This window comes from Lathamus discolor, chromosome 1 (genome assembly GCF_037157495.1).
Source record: "Lathamus discolor isolate bLatDis1 chromosome 1, bLatDis1.hap1, whole genome shotgun sequence".
NCBI classification, from domain to species: Eukaryota; Metazoa; Chordata; class Aves; order Psittaciformes; family Psittacidae; genus Lathamus; species Lathamus discolor.
The window spans coordinates 79,877,676-79,895,612 of NC_088884.1; the positions used below are offsets into that span (position 1 = coordinate 79,877,676).

The 17,937-nt window shown below is 48.1% G+C and overlaps 1 protein-coding gene across 2 annotated transcripts in view; it reads left to right on the plus strand.

Annotated features, from left to right (window-relative positions):
- Positions 1-17,937, plus strand: part of WNT5B (Wnt family member 5B) — a 74,304-nt gene that overhangs the window by 48,647 nt on the left and 7,720 nt on the right. For both annotated transcript variants that reach the window (XM_065682618.1, XM_065682612.1), the window contains exons 2-4: positions 8,812-8,933; positions 9,654-9,901; positions 15,905-16,197. In XM_065682618.1, the coding sequence (XP_065538690.1) occupies positions 8,812-8,933; positions 9,654-9,901; positions 15,905-16,197 (663 nt within the window). The remainder of the gene's footprint in view (positions 1-8,811; positions 8,934-9,653; positions 9,902-15,904; positions 16,198-17,937) is intronic.

Genomic DNA, 17,937 nt, shown 5'->3' on the forward strand with positions numbered 1-17,937 from the left:
AGGGGCCTTGGCAGCAATATGGGTTTAATAGTTGCTGTCCAAGAAGCTGATGTTCACCCTCTGCGCAGTTGCGCCCTCAGCCTGTGGCAGTGAGCTGTGAAATCAGGGAACAGATCCATAATCAAAAAACCAACCAGAAATACAACTCTTTTGGAAGTGCCAGTGTGGCTCCATTCGAATTTAGCTTAGGTGAAGGTGGTACTGCTGGGGCTCAGCCCCCTCCAGCCACATGCTCCTGCCCTGCTCCTTTGGGCTTCTGATTCCCGCATGAACCAGCTCAGGCAGTTAAATAAATAAAACCTGGTCTTTGCTCTTCGCAAGTATAATTTTGAATCTGTTTAACTCCTTATATTGTCGTTTTAACTGCTTATATCATTAAAGTGCTGCACCTTGAAAGAGCAGTGTCTTGCAGGACTGGGGTGGGACAGAGGTCTTTATTACCCTGGTGATGCTGCTAGCAGAACCATATTGTCAGGCTCCAGCCTTAGTTTTGGAATCCTGAACTGTAAGGGCCAAGCTGGCACATGAACAAATGGGTGTGAGCTGACCATGAATAAATTTAGGCTGGAAATCAGCAAAAGTATCGCAGCTTTTTGCATGGTGAGATGCCAGACAGAGTCCCCAAATAAACTATGGCTTTCAAGATGCTCACTGAGTTTATAGATGGGATCATATGATGTGTCACTAAGAGGCACAACCCCCTATTCCTAATATTAAGCCTTATCTACTTGAAAAAGAAAAAAGCAGTGATTTAACTGAACAGTCTATTTAAATCAGTACAGGTCCTAATTTTGAAGGCTTTGCTTTTGGTTTAAAGGGTAACTAACCTACACAACACTGATACACTGATATAACTCTTCCAGATTAGGTCTGCATGGATGCACATTTTGCTGAAAATTCGTATTTGGAAACTGTTTGAACAGGTAGTAATGTTATAGTAGCATTTTACAAGCAAGATCTAAAATAGGCCACTTTATTTTCTGCAGTTTGAATTGCACATATGTGATTGGTGCTAGAATAAAGGTGAGAGATAAAATGATCTTTTTGGTACAAATGTAAATGCAATCTATTCCCCAGACAGTTTGAACAGGTTTAGTTTAAATCTGTTGCATCCAGAATTAACAGGAGATTCCTTTACTGAAGTGTGACAGTATAGAAGATAAGTTCTGAAACTGGTTAAATCAGGGTAATCTTCTGATATAGACAGGGCTATATTTATAGTGATTCAGCCTTTTACATATATTTATATTAATATTAAAATGTAATAAGCATACTTGGATAATGGTTTTTCTCTGGTTTGGAAACTGCAGTAACTATGTAGATGATACAGTTCATACACTGGAGCATTATTCCTAATACTTTTTGTTTATTACTTGCACTTTGAATGCACCGTATTTGAGCAGGAACAGCATTTAATTGATGACAAAAGTATTTGGTGGTTGAAAGAATGGAAAAACAAATAGATTTTAATTTTGATCCTGATTCAGCAAAGATGAGGAGGCATATGCTTACTTTCAAGCGCCTGGTTTAGTGGTTTGCTGAATGGACGTAAATCTGCAGCACAGATTTACTGGTTTGAACCTGTTACTCAGCCCTTCCTGTGCCTCTCTTTCCCTTTCTGTAAGGTAAGGGGAAAGTAGTGGTTGTCAGAGTTGTTGGGTCTAGTGAATGGGGTGTATGTGCTTGCTTTGCCATTCTGGAGTGGAGGAATAGCTGATCATTAATACTATTTTCATTAGACTGGACTTTATAGGAACATCTTTGAAGACTCTAACAGGAAGGAGAGAAACTAAATTTAATTTCAATTTATTCCACAGGTTACCTTTTCCTTCGGAAATTTATATATCAAGGTTTGCTGACAATGATTTAACTGACAGGAGACTATTGATCTGAGTCAGTCTGACACTGGTCTCTGTGGCTTACACTGGGGTGTTGAATGTCCAAGACAGAGCAGTAACCATGCATCTCCCTGTTTCCTATGGCCGTTCCCTCTTGGAGAGCTAAGAACCACTACAGCAGTGGAACTTAGGTTCTTCAAGTGCAAGCTTAACGTAACTTTAAATACTTGACTTTCTTTGCCAGTTGATGTAATTATTACAGAGCATGGAGCAAACTAAAAGGAATATATACTCAGAGTGAAAATGAGGTCCAGCCCTGTGAGATGCAGAAACATAAATCTTGGTTTGGGATGACTCCAGTGGGACTGGGGGAGCGAGACACCCTTTTAGGGAGGGTTAAGGGTGCTCCGTGCTTTGCAAGATCAGAGTAAGAAAGAAAACACTTGAAGCCATCCAGCTGTTCGCATCCCCTGTCCTAGTCTGAAATCTCTGCAGAGAAGTTGCTCTGACTTGGATTGCCTTTCGCTGCCTCCTTGCTCATGCTGTTGGAGAGCTTTGTCTTCAAGGAGGCCTGCCCTCCTCTCACTGCTTGAGGGGTACATGCTGCTGTCAGCTACGGCAGGTAACAAACCAGCTCCCAGGGTTGGTCTCTGGAAAACACATAAAGGAGGGATGTACTTCCTTCTTCTCTCTTTCTTCATGTCGTATTCTCCTCCTAGGATAGTTAATTCTCCATGTAAACTTAGCACTTGGGAAAGTTGTTGGCTAGAAGGAATTAAGGGTTAGAGTCTTTCATTCCTAGAAACCTACACTGTTGGGGAGCAGCAGCGTGGGCTCTCGAACCCTGCCTGGTCTTGTGTTTCAACCTGACCTCCTGTGGCTTCTTTGAGGGGGCCTGGGGAACCATTCCAGAAGAAGGAATTGTTAGTGCATATTAAGGAGATGGGGTGCCTCTTTGACAAGTAAGTTGTGACACCGTGGGCAAGTTTAGTAAGCCACTGAATGGTCAGCAACCCCGGTATAATGCTTGGTGCTTTTTTCACACATAGTGGAGCTGATCTAACTTCTTATAGAGCCATTTTTTATAAAGCCATCTTGCCCGTATAAACAAAGGGTGCTAAGAAGGTTTCAGTTTGTGATTATGGCTGATCTGTTGCAGCCCCCAACACCCTGGGTCTAGTTATGGGTCAGAAACCCTTGTTCTAGTCATGGGAACAAGAAGTGCAAAGTTTGGGCCAGACATGTCCCAGTTTGGGTTTCTGGCTCTTGACTCAGGTCACCAACATGCAAACAGAGCCCTGTGGAAAAGGGAAACAGATGGCCTGGGTATGTCCCTGGGAATATCGTAAGCATAGACAGTTTCCAGGCAGCTATGTACCTGCAGGGATGGGTTTATGTTGCTTCCTTCTCGATTTGGAAAAACTGAAATAGATTTTTCCATTTCAGAGGGTCATGTCCTGGTTTATCCATGCAGTTTGCTCCTTTTTTAGTGGTGGGTGAGATGGTCTTGCTCTAGGTGAGCTTGTTGCCTGTCATGTGAAATATTGTGACATAAATGACTGTTCATAAAACTTGACATACATCCTGTATCTTTCACTAATGAGAAGCTGGTTTATTCATAGAATCACTATCCTTTATACCTGTTCTGGTTTTAAACGGGGAAATATTTAGTATTTGGCCTTTTTTGTTGTGTAATATGTCTGCTTTTACTTGCAGCCTTCCTCCATTCTTGTTCTCCTTGATGAAGCACTTCAGGGAGAGCTGTCAGTAGGTCTGCTGAGACTGGCAGGTATATCTTGGCATTTGCTGCACTACATGCACTGGTGACAGTGAGACTGGATGTCATTGGGCAGGGGAGTCATGGAAAAATAAAAGAGCAAGGTAGCGGTGAAAGGAAATCTGGATCTGTCAGTGGGGTGACAGGTGATGAGATGCAGAAAAAGGTAGCGCATGAGCACATCAGGAGATAAAACGGAGTCTCTAAGTACCAAAAGCAATGAGCAGGACACAAGCAGGAGTAATCTGTCCTTTCAGCAGAGACAGACGGTACATCACAATTCAATGAGGCAAGGCAATGTCAAGACAAAAGAGGAGGATACAAAGCAATACATTTTTTACTGTGAGGGTGGTGAGACACTGACACAGGTTGCCCAGCCAAGTAGTGACTGCCCCATCCCTGGCAGTGTTCAAGGCCAAGCTGGATGGGGCTTTCAGCTTTGAGCAACCTGGTCTAGTGGAAGGTGTCCCTACCCATGACAGGGGGTTGGAACTAGGTGATCTTTAATGTCCCTTCCAACCCAAATCATTCTCTGATTCTATGACTAATGTGCTGGGATACTTTGAGAAGGTGTTATTACACAGTCTGTAACACCGCAGCTGGATCTGGACCTGCAGAGGTGGTGTTGTTAAAGCAATAATCACAATACAAATAAAATAACACATTTGGATCTGGGAAGGTTGACAGCAGTCCAGCAACATGGTGGTACGGTGCTGTGCTGAGAAAGGGACAGTTTGGTATCAGGGGAGCAGCACAGGACCAAAAGAGTGGGGGCTGGTGGGATAACAGATGATTTAGGTTTCTGTGTGAGGGCTGCAGTTTAGCTTCAAGGTACTTTTTTGTTTTTATTATTTTAATCTACACTCCCTCTAAAACTGGTTCAGCTGAATGGGCAAGTATGTGACTTTAATGAGATTCCTGAAATGTTGGTAAGAACTGTGGCTAAAACTGAGCCCGGCTGCCAGAAGCAGATGTATAGCAGGACATTACGGTGTGTGTCTTGGTGCTATCAACCAGCAGGTCCACAGTTAAGAACTAGAGGGATTCCCTTTCAAGCAACACATGTAAATTCTCCTTCTCAGGCAATGCATCTCTATTGGGCTCCATAAGTACATGAGACTGTATTTCAGTGAATATTTTTCCCATCTTGAGTAATTGTCTTATGTCAGAGAGAGCAATAAATGTTTTTGGATGAACTGGACATTAAAAACAAACATTGAACCACAGTCAGGATGCAAGAATAAACAGGAACTTGAAAGAAGCTCTTGATCATTATAAGCAAAATGTATGTCTAGTTCTCCTCAGCCTGGGAGGAGCCAGACGAGTTGCAGAAATGAGGATTGTTGGAGTTAGGTGGAGAGAGACCTGCTTTTTCTGTCAACATTTCTTACAGCACTTGATAAAGATCTGTTCTGTACTTGAGGACATCCCAAAAGTTTGAAAAACAATAAGGGTAGGACAAGGAGTTTGCATGAGTAACTCTCCTTCTCTCACTTATGAGGGCTGCCTTCCAGCCAGGGTTCAACTTTTTCATGGTCTGCCAAATCTTTGCAAATGATCTCATGGACATGACCTCTCCTTCTTGGAGTCTTGCAGCTTCCCTCCAGCAAGCGCTGCAGGAACAGCATTGGGAAAGCAGCGATAGCTCTCTGGCTGCTCTGCCAGGGCTTTGGAAACTCAGTGTGTAAAGTTGTGCTTAGTGCACAGTTGTCCCTTCTGAAAAGCGAACAAAGGCAAACACAGGTACTAATGTTAGGCAGCCAGCCAACACAGTAGACAGTTGCCTAGGGCAGCAGACTGTTGAATGCAGCAGAATGCCAAGGCTTTACAAAGATGCAGGCTTGCTGCTGCTGCTCTCCCCTCTAAGAAGCCAGCATTAGACCTTTCATCTGAGGGTTGAGATTCATGTCCCATTTTCAGGTGACAGCTCCCTCTTTGTGCCAGGTGATCCTCAGCGATCTGGGTACAAGCATCAGACCTGCAGTGCTCGAGCCACAGAGTGGCACTTTGAGTGAGCCAGGCCTGCTGAAAGGGATGGGATGGGGCTTTCTTCAGCAGAAGCAAGGCAGACCCTGGTTTTGGAGTTCTTTCAATTGCCCCTTCTTTACCCCACTGTACCACGAGTGCTCTGATTTGGTGAGAGTGGGCTGCTGCAGGGGAGGGATGGTTTGGGATGAAAGTGGGAGTCACTTGGGTGACGGCGAGTGAACAGGGATGATGTCCAGGAGGGGTGATCTGCCAGGCATAAAGTTGGGCTCTTCTGGATCTGAGACAGGGGTTACCAGGGAACAGAAAGGCAGGTGAGACCAGCTTTATCCAGTGCCTTCTCAATACCTGTTAGGGTAGTGATCCTTTTCATGTCACTTGTGTGGAGCCATCCCAAAATCTTGCTCAATTCTAGCCTCCTTCCCCTGAAACCCCAAGCCCTCATGACCCTGCCAGCACCTCAGTCGTTCATCTGGGATTACCCACCAGCAGCTCCTTACCCCCCTCTCTTAAGTGATGCTTCACTGACTCCATTCGTCCCAGCCCACCAGCAGCCCTCTTCACCCCACCTCTCATCTGGACTTCTCCCACCCAGCCCAGCTTTGGCAAACAGCCTCACCAAAGCTGCTTGAACCAGCTCTGCAGTTGGGCTTAAAAAATAACCCAAACTTTTTATTTACAACATGGAAAGCTCGCTTTCTTTTAGGTGGCAAGTAGAAACAGGCACAAGGAACAGTGATAGGCACTATTCTTCAGACCACCAGCCAAGTGTTGTGCAGCTTTTGGTCTGGAAGTTGCTGGCTGAGCTAAATCCCTCCAACAACACCTCACCTGCTATTACCACTTTATCTGAAGTCATAAACACAGGCAGTGAAGAAATTATTTCCAGCTCCTTAAAAAGGACTCACTTCCATGATTTGCATCTAACTCAATGACAGTCACTCTCACCAGCAGCAGAATTTAGGCTGAATTCAGAGCCTCATACCTTTCCTGCTGAAGCATCTCCTTTCATTGTTGCCTGTGACAGGATATTAGGTTGGCCGGATAAGCGATCTTATCCCATAAGGCAATTTTTATGTCTCGTGTTTCATACTAAGATCATTGCCTTGCTTGTGCCTGTTGGAAAGGTTTTTGTTTCAGTCACATCCCAGTGCTGCCATGGACCACCAGTCCACAGTGGTATGTCCTCCTCACCCTGTGGAGTTGTGCACATGCACTCTGAGAAGCTCACACGAACACGGACATTGACATCACCTGTATTTGTGGAAGTGTCTCATGGGCTGGTGCCGTCTCACATTCCTGGCTGGGAGAGGCACCAAGGGTGGCTCGCCACAGTTTACTCCCTTCTCAGAATCCATGAGGAGGCTCAGCGAGGGTGAAGCTTGGAGATACATCTCTCCCATAGTGTCATCTATTAACATGACGCATGTGTGTGTGAGACAGTGAGAGCGTTTCTTTCCACCACCCTAGCTCTTCCTTCTGGCTGAGATGGAAAGGTGGGATGCTCTCATCTCTGCCAGCGAGAAGGTTTTCTGTATCTGAGGCTGGCTTGGAAATTCTTTAGGTGACATCACACCATGTCTGTGCAGACTCATTGTTTGTCATGGAAAAGCCATTCATCCATACACAACTTCCTTCCTCCCCAGACTCTGGGAGATAAACTTTCCATTCTGTCTATTCCCTACAGAAACAGACACAAAACATGTATGCGTGGCTACACACACATACACCTCGCCATCCCTCCGTCACACCTGGGGCTGTGGAAGGAGGAGAAGGGAGGATATTGATGTGAATAAAGTCACCCTGTTTTCTTCAGACGTGGATCCTGCTGTGCCCAAGCAGTAAAACCCCCCTCCCACCGAGGTTCTGGGTCACACAAGGCTTTTTTGTCCTGAGGCTAATTCTGGCACTTGCAGCCCCACATCTGCCTGCCAGGTGAGATGGGCCACCAGCTGCAGGTACAGCACATCTGGATGGGGGTGTAAGTGAAGCGTGCTGCAAACAAACACAGCAAGTCCACCGTGGCGGGTGGGAGGAATTCCATACAAAATACACTATACTTCAGTGGTTAGAGGTGCCGAGCCTGGTGATTCATGCCATGGGTGCTGCTTGCTCCTGAGGCAGAGTGAAAAACTGGGTACTTGCGAGTCTTGGACCACATACACTGTGGCCACAACCGGGGGGAGGAACGACGACGACCCGCACATTCAGCCTGTGTTTGGGGAGCTGCCGCCACCACAGAGGCAGGGTTGGGGGGATGCCAGGCCCGGCGGGGTGGCTGTGTGGGAGAGAAGGTGTTGTCTGTGGTGAAGAGGTGGGGACCGTGGTGTGCAGAGGACAGAACAATGGAAAGCTGTGTAGAGATGCAGGCAGCAGCACTGGTGTCAAAGGTGTGATGAGGTGGCTGTGAAGGAGGCAGGCTGCGAGGAGTGTTCGGTACAAGTACCCGCACAAGTCCGGGATGCCTGCGTTTGCTTTTTGCCGGTGTCTGCGCTGGGGGGGAAAGGGCTGAGGAGCTGCCAGATTGCCCCTGCCTTTGAGGATCCCTGTGGGTCGAGCGGGGAAGGGAGAGAGGGGTGTTTGGACAAGAGGAGCCTTTGAAGCTTTTCTCCTGTCCGCCTCCCCTGCCCATAAAGCTATTAGTCTCTGGTGCCAGGCTATCTGCGCTCGCCGCCGGCAGCCCAGCCGCGCCTCGCAGACCCCCTGCCCGGGCCGCGGGGCCGGAGCCATGCCGTGGGGCCCCTCTGGAGGCCGTTTTGGGGAGGGGGCAGCGCATTTCCGAGCCGGCCCTGCATTACAAAGGCGGGCAGCGGGGCCAGCGCGCCGCTTTGATGTGCTCTGCCGGCTCCCCGTACACCTGCGGCCGCGGGGCTCACGGCACGGTCCGGTCCGCGGGGGCACCAGCGGACTGCAGGCGGGCGGCGCATCCGATGCTCCCGGTGCCCCTGCCTCACACGGCTGTCTGCCCCGGGACGGGACGGGACGGGACGGCTCCGTCGGTGGCGGCGCAGCCCCGGCAGCGCGGCCCCTACCCCGGGGCCGAGGGCGGGCGGGAGGCAGGGCCGGGGCCGGAGCCCCCGGGAGGCGGCGGCCGGGGAAAAGAGGGAGGGTCCTGCGGGGGGCGGGAGGGGGCGGCAGCCGGGCTGTGCTCGCCGCGCCCCGCAGCACGCAGGCCCCGCTCCAGGGCTTCTCTTCGGCGCTTCTCCGCAGGGCGCCTCGTCCCGGCGGCCGGCTCTGCGGGGGCTGCCCACCATGACCGGGCCGAGGCTGGCCCTCGCCGCCGCGCTCCTCTGCAGCTGCACCTCGCCGGTGGCCGACGCCAACTCCTGGTGGTAAGTGAGGGCGCGGGGCAGACCGCGGCGCCTTTGTCCGCCACTGCGGAACGGGGACTGCCCGCGGCCGGGCGGCTGCACGGGAGCGGGAGTTGCCGTGCGCTCCCCGCGGGAGCGAACTTCCCTGCCCGCAGGGCTTCTTTCGCAGCAGCTCACTTCTATCCAGGTTCCCCCCTCCCGCTGTCCCTGCCCAGTTCCTGGGGACGTAGCCCTTCTCTTCCAGGCATTTCTGGGCTCCTTTTGTACGGGCTCGCTGAGATCCCGTCCGGGCTTTAGGATGTGCGGAATGCGTAAGGAGAGGGTGGGTAAGATTTCCTACCCGCTGCCAAAAGCCCCGGGAGCAGCCGCGGAGCCCCTTCTCCTGAGGAGCGGAAAGTAGCCTGGCTGAAAGGCAGGCATCGCTGTCTGGCGGTTTGTGAAAAAGCAGCAGCTCACTTTCTTCTCCTGCAGAGAAAGTGCTGAGCTTTCTCTCTGCCCCCCTCCCCATCCCGGGTGTCCTCTGTGTTTAAACTCAGGTTACAAACGAGCTGTGTTTCTCCCGCTGGAGCTCTGGAAAAGCCTCGCATCTGGCAGAGCCGTAGCGGGAGGCAGCTGACATGAGAAATGCGCCGGGGCTTTGGGAGCGGAGCGGGGCTTGGCTGGCGGGGAAAGGTGCCGGGCGTTCCGCGGAGGGGGCTTCTCCCTCCAGACAAACTCCCTTGGATGTTTTTCTCATCGCAGGTCTTTGGCCATGAACCCTATCCAGAGACCTGAGATGTACATCATCGGCGCGCAGCCGGTGTGCAGCCAGCTGCCGGGGCTCTCCCCTGGGCAGCGCAAACTCTGCCAGCTCTACCAGGAGCACATGGTGTTCATCGGGGAGGGGGCCCGCAGCGCCATCAAGGAGTGCCAGTACCAATTTCGGCAGCGGCGGTGGAACTGCAGCACGGTGGACAACACCTCCGTCTTCGGACGGGTCATGAAAATAGGTAGGAGCACCCGGTACGGGGAGCAGGCCGGTTTGTCCCTCTATAGCGTTCTACCTTTCTTCAAATACACATGCAGGAGTGATGAGCCCCGTTAACACCGCTCCTAAAGCTGCCTTTAAGGAGGTTTTCCATTCCCTGGTATGCTGGTACTGCCTGCGCGCTGCCTGCGCCTGGGCGAGTGGCAGCAGTGCACCTGAGCCCAGCAGGAGCTAGCTGGGGAAGCGGGGCACACACACACTTTCTTGGGGGGGGGGGGGGGGAGGCGGCATGGGGAGGTCAGGAAGAGGGAGGCTGCTTTTGTGTTCTGTGCTCGTTTAAAGGGAGGGAGGGAAGAAGCTGGAGCCAGGAACAATGGACCCATGTTATCATTTCGCAGCATCTGGAGTGCCCTCAGACAGGGAATGCAGCCCTGGGCTGTGGGAAATACGGGCTCCTCTGGCACGGGATCTCCCCCCCTGTCCCCTGTTCTGCCACTCTCTGTGTAAACCCCAGAGATTTTTTATAATTCCTGCCCTGCTGGCCGAAAGAGGCGCATTGACAGGCCATTGCTGCACTTGAATTGAGGTGTGACCTAGCTGCATTGTCCCAGCTCCTTTTGAAATGCAGTCATCTGATGGCAAGAAACTGAGAAATCCGGGCTTGGTTTGATGTGTCCGACAGGCAGGACAATAAAGAAAAGGTGTTAAACCAGCCACTCTCACAAACTCACACACACATAGGCTTGCTCTCTCTTCAGGTCCCATGTGAAGTTTTTGTTTCCCACCCACAAAGCCTATCATTTACACTGAAGAACAGGCACTATTTCTCAGTTATGAGGTCAGGGAAAACACTTAGCAGCTCCTGCACTCTCAGCTGCCCCCAGCATTGCTTGCACCTTTTTGGTTTCACTCTCAAAAAACCCCGAGGAGATGCAGCTTTAATACCTCTGGGGCATCAAGGTGATAGGACACCAAAGTAACCAAGTCCCATGATCCGTTCCATTTGATCCTGAAATTCCGATGTGTGATCCTAGAACACTGTAAGGGATATTTCTGCATGCATTACTTAACCTTTCAGAATTCCTAATTCAGCTCACCAGAGCCATTCTGATTCCTCCCTTTCTGTCCAGCTCATACCCCAACAAATCCCTGCTTCACTGGGATACTCCCCTGGGAAATGCTGTTTCCTGACACATACTTTCAGCTCCCGATACAGCGATCCAAGGCAGCTGCGCATCCTTGATCCCTTGCTTTGTGATAGCAGGGGTGGTGGCCAGATGACGCTGCTTGCAATCCCATACTGTTAAAACTTGTGCTTTGGGGTATGAAAACTACAATTTCAGCCTCCTCTACCTTTCGCTTCTGGCATCCCTCTCTCACATGTAACTTATCCCAAAGAATGGGATAAATTTCAGGTCCCCAAAATGATTCTAGCAACTCCAGAATGAAACAGAAATATCCCTTTCTGCAGCAAACTTCATCCTCTTCTTCACAACCTTCCACTGCGTGAGTCCATGCCTGGAGAAAAGCAGTAAGTGTGAACTAAGAGAAAGCAAATATCAGAGCTGAAGGATGGAAAGCCATCAGGAAGCATCAGAGTGTGTATGGGAAGAACGAGTAGAATTAATAGTGGAAGAGGGAAGATTCTTCTTCTCTAAAGTTTATTTGATCCTGTTAGTTTAGATTTGGGTTTTGATGAGGAAGGAGCTGTTGTGGGTATGTGATGTTGCAGCTCCTGCTGCTGCTGTTTTGTTTGTTCATGCATGCATTTTGTTCGTTAGGAATAATAATACTGTTGTATCTCTGGTAGGAATCTGCTGATGGGAGTGTCTGTGAGGTGACTGCCTGTGGTTGCCCACTGTTGAAAACATACTCTGACAAAAGAGTTTTGAACCCATCTCCTTTAGATTCTCTGGTCAGTTAGAGCATGTTCAGATGCTGATACTCCAGTACAAGATAGAACAGAAGTAAGAAAAATGTAACCAAACGTGGCCTAGGGTATTACGGGGACTATGATGATTCACCGCTGTTGTCTACATCAGTGATAAGCTGTTGTGGAGGGGGATGCTGCCTCTTTCCTCTTTGTTCCACCTTCCGCTTTTACTTTTTCCTGCTCTGTAACGAGGCATTGCTCATCATTTCAGCAGATTTGTTTTCCATGCTGGGTAAGAGGATAAAGCCTTCCAGTCTCTCATGTTGTGTCAGCTATAAAGTCATTCTTCCCTGGGTTCATACGGTGTGCCCGTCTCCTGTTTTCCACTTCTGAGCCCCAGTTCTGGACCACAGCCCTTTTTCTGTACTCTGTGCCAATGGCACGAGGAAGGTCTGGAGACCAGAATATCTACAAGAGTGCAGAGGCATGCCAGAGTGTTGTGGAGAGTGGGGGGAGAAAAGAGATAAGAAGGACCCAGAAGGTGTATAGTGTGCCAACAACCTTCGGCTGCCCACCCACCGATGCAGGCATGGCATATATTATATGATTTCTTGAGCTGCTTTAGATTGCGAGAGAGAGGAGAACCTGTCCTGGCCAAGTCCAAAGCCTGGGAGATCGTCACGAGAGTGTGCACTCAGAAACCTGGAAGATTTGTTTCCTTTCCCCTTTGTAGAACTTGGCTCAGCTCGGAAAAATGGGAGGCCTATGGTCGGTCTGTGTTTAATCATTACACCTTCATTTTGTGCTTTTCATAGAGGTGAGGCAGTCCAATGACACAAAACTTGTGCAGAGGCTTCAGCAGCACTGAAGTAGGCTGCGTTTTAGCATTGGTCTTTCCTAGTGTTTGTGTGGTCATGAGAATTGCTCTTACCTTTTCAGTGTGGTTTATTCACTGACGATATCTGGCAATGTACAGAAATTACCCTTCTGAAGTTGCTTCTTGTTCTGTCAATACAGATTTTAGACTGCATGTGTGTGTATATGTGTCTCTGTGCATTATAAACAGACACATTCCTTACCACTACGTTTATGAGGGAGAGGACGGAGCACCCAAAAAGGTCGTGTTAGAATTTCCTCAGGGGAGGAGAGAATATACCCCCTTCAGTGGAATCCTAAATGCAGGGCTGGGGTTTCCAGGTTAGTCCAGTCATTTCTGCAGCCAGAGATTTTATCTCTTTTGCCTTTTCAAATGCAAAAAGGAAAAAAAAAAAAAAAACCCAAAAAAACAACAAAGGAGTCATAAAAGAACAAAGAGGAATATTTGAATATTTTTCCTTCTTTCCATTTTCTTTGAGATTGGCAAACCTTGGGGAATGCTTTTTCTTTAAAAAAAAAAAAAAAAAATCAGTTGAAACTAAAACTTTTTCATCAAAAAAGTGACACATTTTTATCATCTTTGTGTCAGTCTCCCCACTGGCGTCTGTTCTTCTCGCATTTCCTTCTCAAGCAGCTCCAGAAAAGCAAGCTGCGGGGACCAGCACCTCGCCTGGGTATTGCTCACACTGGTACCGGCAGTGGTATCCTCAAAAGCTGCCAGAGCCCCGCGCTCCCCACTTGTGGTGCGGGCAGAGCCGGTGGCCGGCAGGCTGAGGAGGGCAGCAGAGCTCCGTGGAGCTCCACACCACCAGGCAGAGCTGAGCCTCCCGGGGCCCCCAGCGTCGGGGTGACCCCAGCCTTTGGCTTGGGAGAGGTGTGGGAGAGGGCAGAAGGGGGGTTGTCCTTTGAGTTGACAGCGCAGAGGTGTGGAACTGGAGTGAACTTTGAGATGATGAGTGAAAACCCAAATACTTTTCCAAAGCTGGCAGAAGAGCAGAGAAAAACTGGGATGTGCAAGCCCACAGCTGCTAGCTACAAATTTGCTTTGTATTAAGCACAAGGTTTCATGCATGGTCGATCCTGCCCCCCAGACCAAGCTGCAGTTTTCCAAACCTACATCTGATGAGCGCTGTGGTTTGTTCTGCTTTGTGGGCAACAAGGGGAAAAAAACAACAACCCACTGAAACTTCTTTCAGCTGCTCCTATCACCATCCTCAGCAATCTGAAGAACTCGTGCAGATCCAGGGGCTGCATATTGAGTTGTTGTGCTGCTGAAATCTGAAACGTGGAGATGGTTAAAATATGGACAGTATAAGTGTAAACCAGTCTGTGCTTGCAGGGGTCTCAATTAAGCCGTAAGGATGCTAAGCACCTGGAGTCATGCAGGCTCTGTTGCACGAGCTGTAACACTGGGAGGTCCCCTCATTGTATGTATTTTAACCTGTACAGATGCAGAGAGTGCTGTGCTTAACAGGATGATTGGTGTGTCTATGGGTCTGTCATCATACAGCCACAGACTGGTAGGGGCAAAACCTGCCCATTGGACTGTTACCTTAAAATACCAATAGCATGCAAAACAAAACAGATGAGTAAAAGCTTTATTTTGGTTGCTGAAAAAAGACCTTAACTCCCTTATGGGCCAGTCTCAGCTGAATTACCTTAACTAGGAGTCACTCCTCTTTACCTCCTGGACCAAGGAGGTTTGGAGAGCACGCTCCTCTACTTACGACCTACTAGTAAGGCCTTCCCTTCTGTATTATGTATAAAATCCTATAGCATTTTGTCAGCCTTGTGCTGTGCTCCATGGCAGAAGCCCTTCATTGAAGTGGGGGGAAAATCACAAGTTGTTCTGCAATGTGGATGCCATTCACAGCCTTGCCTTTGTCTTGGGTCATTACCACTAAGCTGGTGATAAGCTGCTATTAATTACAGATTGTCAGCACATGCAAATTGGAACAAGAGCATACCAAAAGCATCAGCTCAGTCCTGCTGAAGGAGCTGGCACTGAGAGCCTTGTGGGCTGGTGACAAACTGTTCTTGGAGAATCTGCCCTCTGAAGTCATTCAAATTTGCTTGAGAGCATCTTGCTGGGGCTTGTAAGTAGCTCTTCACAATCATATTTGCTTATTGCAGTGAAGCTTTGGCAGTTCTCTTTGTCACCTGAAAGTTTGGTGATGCTTGCAATGACTCTAAAGGTGTCAGTTTAGCTATTTGTTACACCGTGTGGTGATAATGCAGGTGTGGATTGCCTCCTTCTCCTCCTCACCCCCCTCTACTCACCCCATTCAGACCCACTGCACTGGCTTGTGCAGCATGCTTGGGCTCAAGCAGTGCTGGCTGTGTTGGTGCCCCGGTCAAATCGGGGCTGAATCACGGCCAGGAATACATAGTTAGAGACCTGATCCAGCTGCTTGGCTTGCACTCAGCTGTATAGAGCATACGCTCCAAGCAGGGCAGTCTCTAGTAAACGTGCTAATGGAAAGTCTTTTCATTTATTATTGTCTACATGGGAAATTTTACTTGTTCCAGCACTGCAGCTCTGCAGGCGTTGGAAGAGCCTCTGCCTCGAAGCTTTAGTGTAAAAATGGGTTTCCTTCAGTTTGTCTCAAAACAGTTCTCAGCTGACCTCATGTAAACTAAAATAAGGTTGATGAGCTGAGGAGCCCATAAAGAGTGCTTGTCCCAGTTAAATGAAGATCATTCCCGAGTGATATCCGGCTTGACCAGAATGCTTCTTTTGCACAGACGCAGCCTCATCAGTTGTTTTCAGTGGTGGCAGTGGCTTAGGCAGCAGCTGTATTTTCAGCAAGTGAATAACCCTCTTGCTTGAGAGTTTCCTCTAAGTTAAAATGAGAGGATACTGAAGGGGAAAGAGACTGAACAGTCCCTGCCTACGGTGTTTCTGGAGTTTCTAGGGCTTTTAAATAGGCAAACATAGGTGTAATAAAAACAACCCTTTAGGAGTAGCACCTACAAATTCATGAAGAACATGCTCTTCCCAAGAGCATTCCTCCAGGCAACAGGAGGACTCTCAGACCCTTCCCTGGTGTGTCAGAGAATCAGATTTGGGTTTGATCCTGGTTACATAGAAACTGCCAGTTCTGGGCAGTCAGTTGACTGGAGCTGTTACTATGAAATGAAAACAAAAATGGGATGCAAGCATGTCTTAGGACCGTTCCCCCTCTGCCAGAACAGGGTGCTTGCTCCTTGCTGTGTGTTGCATTTGTTAAATGAGATCTGTCTCTTGTTAATTTCCTTCTCGTGTCCTTCTTGCAGGTAGCCGAGAGACTGCTTTCACCTATGCCGTCAGTGCTGCTGGGGTGGTGAACGCCATCAGCCGGGCTTGCCGTGAAGGGGAGCTCTCCAGCTGTGGCTGCAGCCGGACAGCCCGGCCCAAGGACTTGCCCCGAGACTGGCTGTGGGGTGGCTGCGGGGATAACGTGGAGTATGGATACCGTTTTGCCAAGGAGTTTGTGGATGCCAAGGAGAGGGAGAAGAACTATGTGAGAGGTTCAGAGGAACAGGCTCGCATGCTGATGAACTTGCAGAACAACGAGGCTGGTCGCAGGGTAAGACCAGTGCTGACACTTTCCTCTTCTCAGAGGCAGATTCAGAAGGCTTGAGATAGCTTGAAATTACTTGCAGGGTTGATGAAGAGGGTCCAGATATCCCAGTAATGGTGTATGGTCACATTTGTTGCATTTCTGTGACTGTTACAGGCAATATTGACAATATTAGATTCCAGTTTTAATGGCAGGTTTCTGTTGCCAGCTAAAGCCAAATGAGATGCTGTATGGCATGCAAATGCAGACATTTAAGCTGTTTCCAAATAAACTAGGTGCTGTCATGGCCCACTTTCAAGGTTTACATCTCAGAAACTGGCTTTCCTGAGCTGCCAAAGGAACAGGCTGATGTTGAAAAGAAGAATCTGTTGGCATGTGGAGTTCTCTTCTACTGCTGTCATTCAGAGTTTTGGAATATAACACCAGAAGCAAACATCGAATCAGGCTACCTGGTATAAGTATCTCTGAAACTTATGCCTTGCTCATTTACCTTGGTATTGGGCAAAATAAGTCGTCTGATTCTAGGTGATGTTTTCTGAGAAGATGACACAGTTTTGATCTGGAGACCCCTAGGGATGGAGAATCCATCTCTTCCTTTGTAGTATGCTACCATCATTAATCACCCTGTTTTCACACTGTACCTCATTATCATTTGAATTTATCTGGCATCAACTTCCAGTCAGCTCTTTTTCTGACTTTCACAGTAGATCCAAAAGCCTCTTAGTAATCAGAATGTCCTCTACATAGAAGTATTTATCTACTGTAATTTATTCACCACTTTCTTGACAAACTAGATTGAGCACTGAAGACTCTCTCACTTTCAGAGGTTCTCATCAGCCATAAAATCATTTTCACATTACTTTAGCATACCCTTCTCAGTTTTTCCATATCCTTTAAGAAACTGGATACTAAAATGACTTGCAGGGTTCTGGTATTGGTCTCAGTGATGCTGTAAATGTAGGTGAAGTTGCCCCCTTTGTTTGTGTCCAGTCTACGCACATTTGTTTACATAATTACTCTGTCTGTGATTAATAGCCTGGAAGGTATAGCATCATTCATATGCGGTACAACTATGTAGTCCTGCCTCTTTCCAAATGTAGAACAGGAATACTTATTTGAACATTTAGTGTCTTTTTCACAGGGTGTTTAAGATTTTTATCAGTCTTCCCTAGTAGTGAGCTTTTCTGAGGTTAATTTCATTTCTAATGCATGTTAAAAAATCCTATTAAGTGTACTTAGACTTGCTCTTTTGCACATTCTTAACTAATATCCTCAGTTTCCTGAGGGTACTTCCCTTTCTTACTTCTAATTGTTACTGTCTTTCCCATGTGTGTCTGTGTTTTCTGCATGTAATTTTGGCTTCATTTTGCTGCCAAGGAAGATTTGCTCTATTTTTTTGATTGTGGAATCAATGTGTCAGGTTGAAGCATTGCAAAGACTCTGCACTTCTTTTGTAAAATCAAATGGCAGTAAATTTGCAGTAGGTGGAAAACGGCGCAACTGAAAGCTGTAGAACTCAGTGGGTTTTGGTTTGAGTGGTGGTTTGTTTGTTTTTTTTTTTGGCTTGGAAGGGCAGAGAGTCTGCATTTCCTTAGAAATGGGGGGACATTCCTCCATGGAGTAGTAACCTGAAAGTGACATTCTTCTCTGCATTACATGCTTTGAACATCTTATATGTCTGGAGTCATGAACTTGGATTACTACAAATAAATACCCTGTCTAAAATAGGGAGTGAATATGTTATGG